Raw genomic sequence first — 11,280 nt, 5'->3', positions numbered from 1 at the left:
AGAGAGAGAGAGAGAGAGAGAGAGAGAGAGAGAGAGAGAGAGAGAGAATCCTATGATGAAGAGCTATTATGATACCAGGAATGGCCAAGACTCAAACTCAGAAGAAAGTACCTTCAAAATATCAACAAGCAATGCCTCAAAGAAAAACAAAAATGTGCCTTGGCCACAAGGTTAACTGGGACTCACAGATGAAATGAAGCAAGATTTAAAAATATATATGTTATAAATTAGGTAAAGAGCTAGAATTGGAAGGAATTGGAAAAGAAATGAGAATTATGGAGGAAAGTCTTAGAGAATTAATAGCTTAATATCAGAGGTACAAAACCTTACCCAAACAACAGATTTCCCTCTCTAAAAATTAGAATAGACCAAATAGAAATTAATGACTCCATGAGACAAAAATATTAAAACAAAGTCAAAAGACCAAAAAAAAGAAGACATTGTAAGTTATCTTATATAAAAAATAACTAAGCCAGAAAAGAGATCAAAGGGAGATAATTTTAGAATCACTGGATAACCTGAAAGTTATGACCGAAAAAAGAGCCATACTTCAAGAAATCATGAGAGAAAATTACACAGATCTATTAGAATTAGTGGGCAAAGTGAAAATAGAAAGAATTCACCAGTCGCCTCATGATAGAAACCCCCAAGTTAGAATCCCAAGGAATATTATAGCCAAAATTCAGAGCTTCCAGGACAAAGAAAATATTATGAACATCCAGAAAGAAAGAGTTCATATATCAAGGGGCCATAGTCAAGAACATACAAGATTTACCAGCTACCATAATAAAAGGAATGAAAAATTTAGGTGTACAACCAAGAATATTTTACCTAGCAAAACTGAATATAATTCCACATGGCAAAAAATGGTGAATGAAATAAAGGAATTTCAAGCATTTCTGATGAAAAGACCGGAACTACATAGAAACTTTGAAATCAACAAACATAGGAATCAAGGAAAACATAAAAAGATAAATATTATTGTTAGTCATTTTTTCAGTCGTATCTAATTCTTTATGACCTGATTTTAGGGTTTTCTTGACAAAGATACTGGATTGGTTTGCCATTTCCTTCTCCAGCTCATTTTTACAGATGAAGAAACTGAGGCAAATAGGGTTTAGTGAATTGCCCAGGGTCACATTGCTAGTGTCTGAGGCCAGATCTGAACTCAGGAAGACTCATCTTCCTGATTCCAAGCTCAGTGCTCCATCCACTGCACCCCCCAGCTGTCCCCAAATAAGGTAAATATAAGTGAGCAATCAGACAGGACTATGTAAGAATGAGATGTTTATATTCTAATAAAGAAAACTGATATGAGTGTGCCCTCCAAACTCTAATTTTATCAGAGGCTATGAAGGAATCTAAAATAAACAAAGGGCTTTTGTTATATTCTGATGATTTTAAAGGAGGTGGTGCAGGGAGGCTAAGTGGCACAGTGGATAGAGTGCCAGGCCTGAAGTCAGGAAGACTCATCTTCTTGAGTTCAAATCTAGCCTTAAACATTTTTTAGCTGTGAGACCCTGGGCAAGTCACTTAACCCTGTTTGCCTTAGTTCCTCATCTGTAAAATAAGCTGGAGGAGAAAATGGCGAACCACTCCAGTATCTTTGCCAAGAAAACCCCAAACAGGGTCATAAAGAGTTGGACATCACTGAACAACAAATTAAACATTGAAAGCACGACTAATCTCAACATTACATAAACTGTTCATAAAAATGGGAAAAAAAGAGGTACTCCTAAATTCCTTCTCTGATACAAACATGTTCTTGAAACCTAAACCAGGGAGAACCAGAAGAATGTAAATTATAGACCAATATCTCTAATGAACATTAATGCAAAAATTTTTTTAAAAAAATATTAGCACAGAAACTACAGGAATGGATCACAGAGAATATATGCTATGACCATATTGGATTTTTACTAGGACTGCAGGGTTGGTTCACTAATATGAAAATTCTAAGCATAATTTGTCATAGTAATAAAAAGAAAAAGATCATGTAATTATGTCAATAAATGTAATTTTTGCCAAAATATAGCAATTTCTATTAAAAATGTGAAAGATATAGAAATAAATGAATATTTCCTTAATATGATAAGCTATATTTTACTTAAAACCAAGAGCCAGAATTATATGCAATGAGGTTAAATTTGAGGACTTTTCAATATCAGGGGTAAAAGAAGAATGGACATTACCACTACTATTTGATGTAGTACTAGAAATGCTGGCTATATTAATAAGAATAAAAATAAAGGAAATAAATATAGGGGAAAAGGACACAAAATTATTGTGTTTTGCAAACAATTGGATGGTTTACTTAGAAAACCCTAGAGACTCAACTAAAATTTAATTTAAACAATAACTTCATCATAGGATATAAGGTAAATACACATAAATCGTTAGCATTTTTGTAAATTACCAATAAAACCTAGCAAAAAGTGATGGAAAGAAATTCCTTTAAAAATAGCTACAGAGGGTATAAAATACATTATAATAACTAAGAGATACCCATCAATTGGAGAGTGCCTGAAAAATATATTATTTGGATGGAATGAAATACTATTGTTCCATAAATATGAGAAAATGGATGGTTTCAGAGAAACCTGGGAAGATTTGAATGAACTCATGTATAGCGAAGTAAGCAGAAGGGGAATAATTTATAAAACAACAACACTATAAAGACAAATAGCTTTGAGGGATTTAAGAACCCTGATCAATTTAATAACTAGCATGAGGACCAATGATGTAGCATGCTATCTCCCTTTTGACAAATAGAGGATGGACTCAAGATTCAAAATCAGTTATATATTTTTGATGTACCCAATGAAGGAATTTGTTTTGCTTATGTATATTTGTTGCAAGATTTTTCTTTTTTTTTTCTTTTAAATTCAGTCTGGTGAGGTGGGAGAAAGAGATACTTGCGAATTGAACAACAAAATTAAATTTTTAAGAATTACAATGTAGAAGTTAAAAGGAAATGAGCTGGTCACATAATGAGAGGAAGAGATAAATGATAGCCCATCAATGATTGGTATTCATGCAATGCCAGATCATCTAGGGGATAAGACACCTACAAAAATCCTACAGGATAAAGAGAAGTAGATAGATTTTGGTCTGCTCTATTGGAGGAAGAACCCATGGAGAAGAAATTATGGGGCTGCATCAATATTGAAGCATTTGAAGAACTTTCAGAATGAAAAGAATGTTTCATATTGGACTACCAAGAGTATTTTGCCTCCTTCAGTTTAATTCAACAAGTATTGATTAAATACTGACTACATGAAGAATATTATGTTAGGTGCAAAGGAAGATACAAAGACAAGACATGCAAAATGAATTGCTGTGTGAGGTTTGAGGAAGGAAAAATGGGTAGTAATTCAATAGGCAAACATGAAGATGTAAGACATTCCAGGCACAAAGAATAGCAAGAGCAAAATTATAAAAGTGGGAAAGTGCAGGGCGTGTTTACCTACTCTGTGAAGTAGGTAGGATAAATAATGGGTATCATATGTATAGTGCTTTAAGGTTTGCAAAGCACTTCACAAACATTATCTCATTTTGTCCTCACAACAATCCTGGGAAGTAGGTACTATTATTCTCTCCATTTTGCAGATGAGGAAAGTGAGGCAGGCAGTGGTTAAGTGGCTTGCCTAGGGCTACACAGCTAGTAAGCATCTGAGGCTGGATTTGAATTGGGGTATTGCTGAATCCAGGTCCAATTCTCTTTCTCTCTCTCTCTTTTAATATTGGGGGTTTTGTTTTTGTTTTTTGTTTTTGTTTTTGTGTTTTTACAAGGCAATCAGGCTTAAGTGACTTGCTAATATCAAGTGTCTGAGGTCAGATTTGAACTCAGGCCCTCCTGACTCTGAGGCCAATGCTGTATCCACTGCATCATCTAGCTGCCCCCAGGTGCAATTCTCTATCCACTGCATCACCTTAGCTATCTCATTTTAATTCCATTTTTTTTTTTAAAAAGAGGGTAATAAAAAAAAGAAAGGTAAGCTAAGACTAGAAATTAAGTGATTTGCCTAAATTTACATGGTTAGTAGGTGGCAGGGCCAGGATTTGAACTCTTCTTTTTTTTCCCCTACATTCTGTACATAGGGTCAGAAACATCTGGGTCTGAAATTTTCTCCAAGCTTTAGTGGCATATAAAGTAGAAGCCCAAAACAAATTCCAACCCCTGCGTCTAGCAGCAGAGTCAGCAGCTGGTGGCCTAGACTTGGTTATGAAATCCACATTTGTAGAACATTGTTGTTGAGATACAGCTTGTAGTTGGGATTATTATATTTTTGGGAGCAGCTTTGTTTCGTGACCCTTCCAGCTATGCATAACACATTCCTTTTGTCTGAGATCGTGTGTTTTAAGTATTTCACAGGATTCTGGTTCTCAGTGTGCACTTTACAGAGTAAAACAATTTGGCTTGAGCTTTTGCCTCAATGTGAAATACTTTATAGGGCTGATGCAGCAAAAAATACTGCAAACAGATTTCTGTGGGGTCTTTTCCTTGCCTTGTGCAGCATCTATTAGATATGGATAACACTCACTCGGCAAATAAAACAACTGATTAAGTTAGCTATCTACGCTTTGTTATAGGAATATTTTTTTCCCCAAAAGCTTACTTTAAGGTATTTGAGAAGACAGAGTATAAACTCAGCCAGTAGTCCTGCCCATCAGCCTCACATTGTTAGAAATATCAGGGCCAAAATGGCAGAGAAAAGGCAGGGACTTACCTGAGCATTCCCAAATTCCCTGCCCGCCAACTTTATGAAACTCCTCAAAATGAATTCTGGAGTGCCAGAACCCACAAAAGGACAGAGTGAAACAATTTTCCAACCCAAGAGAACCTAGAATATCAGCAGGAAAGTTCTGTTGCACTGAGGTAAGAGTGGAGCATAGTCCAGTGCAGGCAGTACCATTGTAGGCTGGACCCCAGCAATCAGTAGCTGGCTTTGGGGGTGACTGAATCAGTGGTAGCAGTAGTAGCTTCCAGAACTCTCAGCACACAGATGGTAAGGGAGTCAGACGGAGTCAGACAGCTAGTCAGAAGGAGATGACGGGGGTCCCTTTGCTGGCACTGGGGGTAGGACTTTATTGCATTACCTATATGTGGATCCAGGTCACAGTGATGGGTTGCAGTCCCAGGATGAGGAGAAGCAATAGTACACCATAGCTTATGGGGACCTTGGACACAGTTCTGGGGTAGAAAAGAGTGCATGTGCATTCACAGACCAGAGCACAGTTCAGGAGAGGAATAATCACACCTTTCCTTAGATTATGCCACTTTGAAAGAATTGAAAACTTCTAGCTTCCTGGAGCTAGCTCTGAGAGCAGCAGAGAGAAAAGCCAGAACCTTGGGACATTGCTTCCTCTACCCCAGGTGCAGAGAGCCCCACTTTAACATAGAGTTAAAAGTGAAGAACTTGACTGGGAAAATGAGCAAACAACAAAAAAGAACCTAACCGTAGAAAATTACTATGATGACAAGGAAGATCAAAACACAAACGCAGAAGACAACAAAGTCAAAACTGCTACATCTGAAGCCTCAAAGAAAAATGTGAATTGGTCTTAGGCCCCAAAAGAATTTCTAGAAGAACTCAAAAAGGATTTAAAAAATCAAATAAGAGAGGCAGAGGAAAAATTAGGAAAAGAAATGAGAGTGATACAAGAAAATCATGAAAAAAGAGTCAACAGCTTGGTAAGGGAGGCACAAAAAATACTGAAGAAAATAACAACTTAAAAAAATAGGCCAAATGGTAATAGAGACATTGAAGAAAATAACACCTTAAAAATAACTTCTTTAAAAATGGAAAAGCAGGCACAAAAACTCACTGAAGAAAATAATTCCTTAAAAATCAGAAGTGGGCAAGTGGAAGTTAATTATTCCATGAGATATCAAGTAACAAACAAAATCAAAAGAATGAAAAAAATAGAAGAAAAGGTGAAATATCCCATTGGAAAAACAAATGACCTGGAAAATAGATCCAGGAGAGATAATTTAATAATTTTTGGACTCACTACCTGAAAGCTGTGATTAAAAAAAAAAAAAAGCCTAGACATCATCCTTCAAAGTAATTACCAAGGAAAACTGCCCTGATGCTCTAGAATCAGAGGGTAAAATAAAAATGAAAAGAATTCACCAATAACCTCCTGAAAGAGATCCCAAAATGAAAACTAGGAATATTATAGCCAAATTCCAAAGATCCTAGGTTAAGGAGAAAATATTGCAAATAGCCAGGAGGAAAAAAAAATTCAAATATCATGTAACCACAGTCAGTATAGAATAAGGTTTAAGAACTTCTACATTAAAGGATTAGAGGGCTTGGAATATGATATTCTGGAGGGCAAAGGAGCTAGGATCACTACCAAGAATAACCTCAGCAAAGATAAGTATAATTTTTCAGGAGAAAAAAATGGATATTCAGTGAAATAAAGGACTTTCAAGCATTCTTGTTGATAAGATCAGAGATGACTTTCAAATACAAGAATCAAGAGAAGCGTAAAAAGTAAACAGGAAAGAGAAATCATAAGGAATTCATAAGGTTAAATGGGAAGATGATACTTGTAACTTCCAAGAACTTTCTCATTATTAGGGCAGTTAAAAGGAGTATGCATAGAAAGAGGACATGGGTGTGAGTTGAATATGATAGAACGATAGCAAAAATAAAATAAAATTAAGGGATGAGAAAGAGAAATGCACTGGGAGAAGAGGAAAGGGAGAGGTAGATTGGGGTAAATTATCTGACATAAAAGAGGCCTGAAAGAGCTTTTACAGTGGAGGGAAAGATAGCAAGTGGGGGAATCCTTGAACCTTACTCTCATCAGAATTGGCTCAAAGAGGGAATAACATACACACTCAGTTGGGTATAAGGATCTATCTTAGCCTACCGGAAAGTAAGAGGGGAAGGGGATAAGAGAAGGGGGGGAGCTGATAGAAGGGAAGGCAGATTGGGGCATGCAATAGTTAAAAGCAAAACACTTTTGAGGATAGACAGGGTGAAAAGAGAGAGGAGTACGATAAACAGAGGAGAAACAGGATAGAGGGAAATACACAATGATAACTGAAGAAATGTTTATAGCAAGTTTCTATGATAAAGGCCTCATCTTTCAAATATATAGAGAATTGAGTCAAATTTATAAAAATAAGAGCCATTCACCAATTGATACATGATCAAATGATACAAATAGACAACTGTATAAAAGCTATAAATATTTTTGTACATGTAGGTCCTTTTCCCTTTTTTATGATCTCTTTGGGATACAAGCCTAGTAGTGGAATTGCTGGATAAAAGGTATACACAGTTTGATTGCCCTTTGGACATAGTTTCAAATTGTGTAGCAGCTCTTTTAGTGGTGGCAAGGAATTGGAAATTAAGGGGATGCCCTCAACTGGGGAATAGTTGATCAAGCTGTGGTATATGATTGTGATGGAGTACTATTGTACTATAAGAAATTATGAGCGGGATACTCAGAAAAACCTGGAAAGACTTATATAAACTGATGCAAAGTGAAATGAGCAGAACCAGGAGATCATTTTACACAGTAACAGCAATATTGTACAATATTCAGCTGTGAATGACTTAGCCATTCTCAGCAATACAACGATCCAAGACAATTCTGAAGGACTTATGAAAAATGCTATCCAGCTCCAGAGAAAGAACTGATGGAGTCTGAATGCAGATCAAAGCATACTTCTTTTACTTCTTTATTTTACTTGCTTTTTTTTGGTCTATGTTTTCTTTTACAATATCACTAATATGGAAATATGTTTTGCATTACCTATATCAAATTGTTTGCCTTCTCAATGAAGGGGGAGGGGAAAGAAGGAGGGAAAGAATTTGGAACTCAAAATTTTAAAAATGAATGTTAAAAATTGTTGTTACATATAATTAGGGAAAAATAAAATCTTAAATAAATATTTTTAAAAGAAAAAAAGAGTAAAGAGATGTTCTGTTTTAGGTCACCTAGTTCATTTTCCTGTACAAGTTTACATTTAATCAAATTTGTGGATTGGTCATTCCAGCATAAACCTAAATCTGTGAAATCAGCATTTCTTGGCATTTAATTGACAGAGAAAAGTAGCATCATTTGGAAACAGAAAATTAAATCTTTTCTTATGTTTTAAGCATCAAGTCCAGTTTGACTTTATCAGTCACCTAAATTAGGCCTAATTATGCCTAGTGGCAGTTGGATGGCAGAGTGGATAGAGCAATGGGCCTGGAGTCAGGAAGACCTCAGTTTAAATTTGGCTTCAGACATTTACTAGGTATGTGACCCTGGGCAAGTCACTTAACTTCTGTCTGCCTCAGATTCCTCAACTTAAAATGCGGATGATAACAACTCCTATCTCCCAGGATAGTTGTGAGGATTAAATGAGCATATATATACATAATGGTTAGCACAGTGCCTGACATACAGTAGGTGCTTAATAAATGCTTGTTCCCCTCTTTGCTATTACCTTGTTTCCACCTCTTCAAAGAAGGTGCATTTTTTCCGGTGGGCAATTTTAAGACACTTAATACATTTTCACTAAGAGTGCCTTGCACAAATGTTCGTTGAGATTGAATTTGAACTCACCCCAAAAGCTTTTGCAAAATAGTCCAGGTAAAAGATCATGAGGGCTTGCAAAAGGTGGAGTGTCTATTAATTGGAGAGGAGGAGAGATAGATGAGAGTTATAAAAGTAGGAAGGTTAAGATTTGACAACAAATTGGATGTGTGGGGTGAGTGTGAGTGAGAAGCTAAGGATGTCACTGAGATTTCAATTACCTAGAACAAGCCACCTCACTTATTCTTTTCAATTTCCTTTTCTGTTAAATGGGGATAATAATACTTGTGTTATTTATTTTCCAAGGTTGTTGTGAAGAACAAATGCTATTATTAATAGAAAGTACTTTATAAATGGTAAACACTATATGAATGCAAACTGTTATGATTATTTAATTAGAAATTAAATGATTTTTTACTTTCTCTGAGTGGGTAATTCCTCTTCTGTAGGTCACAATCTCTCCACAGTTTAGGACATAATTTAATGAATTGCTGTGAATAAAGAATTTGTCACTTGGCAGCCAACCTTCTAGTGATAAGTCTCTGAGAAACAGTCATGCTGGTTTTTGGATAACACACATAGTCTATCACTGGGCACATTCTTGAAACTTTTCTAGCATGCTCAGACCTACTGTAACTTTTCTTCCAATGCCTTTGTTTGGATATCCTTCCATAACCCTCATGCCATAAGGTTGCATCAGAGGAGGACTTTGGTGGAAGAGGAAGTCTGGGGCCAATGATGGAGTGCTAGGTTTGAAGCTGGAGAACCTGGGTTCAAATTTTCCCTCTACTCCTTACTACCTGTGTCGCTTGGCCAAATTACTTATCCTCTCAGGGCCCAAGTTTCTTCATCTATTAAATCAAGGGGTTAAGTTAGAGGACATCTAAAGTCACCCCTTCCAGCTCTAAAGCTGTGATGTTATTATTGTCATTATTCTATCATGAATAGCAATCATAACAGCAATATGAAAAGAGAAATAGAATGGCCTGGTGAATAAAGGCCAGCCTTGGGGGTCAGGAAATCTTAGAGCCTTTCCTCTGACCCTACTAGCCAAGTGGCCATGAACAACTTTCTTAATTTTTTTTAATGTGAAAATTTTTATATTTTTTTTCAAGTTACATGTAAAAACAATTTTTAACTTTTCATTTTTTAAAATTTTGAGTTCCCAATTCTCTCGCTCTCTCCTCCCCTACTCCTTCTTTGAGACAGCAAGCAATTAGATATGGATTATACAGGTGTAGTCATGCAAAATGTATTTTGATATTAGCCATGTTGCAAAAGAAAACACAGATAAAAACAAAACACACACACACAATTAGGCGAAAAAAAAAGTATGCTTTGATCTGCATTCAGACTCCATCGGTTCTTTCTCTGGGAGTGGATAGGTGGATTTTCCCGTGTAAGTTCTTCAAATTGTCTTGGATCATTGTGTTGCTGAGAAGTGCTAAGTCATTCACTTGATCATTTTACCTTAGTACTGTTACTGCGTACAATGTTCTCCTGGTTCTGCACACTTTACTTTACTTTATGAAAGTCTTCCCAGATTTTTCTGAAATCATCCTGCTCATCATTTCTTATAACATAGCAGTATTCCACCACAATCATATACTACAGCTTGTTCAGCCATTCTCCGAATTGATGGGTATCCGTTCAATTTCTAATTCTTTGGGGGCAACAAGGTGGTACAGTGGATAGAGCACTGACTGAGTCAGGAGGAACCAAATTCAAATCTGGCCTCAGACACTTACTAACTGTGTGACCCTGGGCAAGTTAATTAACCCCCATTGCCTCCCCCCACAAACAAATCTAATTCTTTGCATGGGCAACTTTCTTAACCTCTGCCTGACCCAGGCAAATTTTTAAGACTATAAATTTCAGATGAATTGCTCTTTTCATTGGTAGAGAGGTTCTGTATCGGACAGTTACTACTTACACTGATAGAACCACAGGACTGGACAAAGAAAATGAAATCTTTTAAATTCTTATCTCTTCTAGATATTGATGAATGCTCAGAGCAGCCAACAGCCTGTGGAAGCCATGCTATCTGCAATAATCACCCAGGAACCTTCCGCTGTGAGTGTATCGAGGGCTACCAGTTTTCTGATGAAGGCGTGTGTGTGGGTAAGTTATCAGTGTAAGATTTTAAGAATCTCATGTATTCTCTTCCTTTTATGGTTCTGTGTTGTTTTGAGACTAGGAAAGTCTTTGTAACGTCGTTGAGGGAAGTAGGCTGGGTGCTGGTTATTTGTTAGGTGTTTATGTTTTTAGATGGTGATGATGAAAGGAAGACACATGGAAGAGAGCCCGGATTGGCTCAAGATTTTGCCTTTATTCCTATGGGTATATTTCGTCTCACTGGTTCCAAGAATTTTTAGTTCAAAGATTGTTGGAGTTCTTTAGGTTTAAAGGGGCAAGAGTGCTGGACATGACATCTGAGCTCAGCACTTCTTCCCAAATTTAAAACAGTTCAGCCTTTTATGCTGTCCATAAACCATCTCTTTGTCCTTTCCCCACTGTTTGGCAAACCCAGATATGTCTTATGTTTGTTCTGTCTTGGAGCCCTGGATAAGGCTTTGCAGAGGTCCCGAGGTGAGATGGTTTCACGGGGGCGGGAAGGAACAGGCAGTTCTCATCTTGAGCAAGACCCAACCATCTGTGCTTCTAGGCCCCTCCCTTTCCCCTGCTCTGTATTCTTTCAGAAAATCAAGATTTTTAGCCCTGGTGAATTTTATTTTT

At 36.7% G+C, this 11,280-nt stretch overlaps 1 protein-coding gene across 1 annotated transcript in view; it reads left to right on the top strand.

Annotated features, from left to right (window-relative positions):
- LOC114049373 (nidogen-1-like) overlaps window positions 1–11,280 on the top strand; it is a 110,321-nt gene that overhangs the window by 49,766 nt on the left and 49,275 nt on the right. The window contains exon 10 of the mRNA XM_027870648.1: window positions 10,540–10,665. Within this exon, the coding sequence (XP_027726449.1) occupies window positions 10,540–10,665 (126 nt within the window). The remainder of the gene's footprint in view (window positions 1–10,539; window positions 10,666–11,280) is intronic.

The sequence above is a fragment of the Vombatus ursinus genome, unplaced genomic scaffold (genome assembly GCF_900497805.2).
Source record: "Vombatus ursinus unplaced genomic scaffold, bare-nosed wombat genome assembly UNPS02014798.1, whole genome shotgun sequence".
Taxonomy (NCBI): domain Eukaryota; kingdom Metazoa; phylum Chordata; class Mammalia; order Diprotodontia; family Vombatidae; genus Vombatus; species Vombatus ursinus.
The sequence above is the reverse complement of the archived record's forward strand: the minus strand, read 5'-3'. Positions and strand labels throughout refer to the sequence as shown.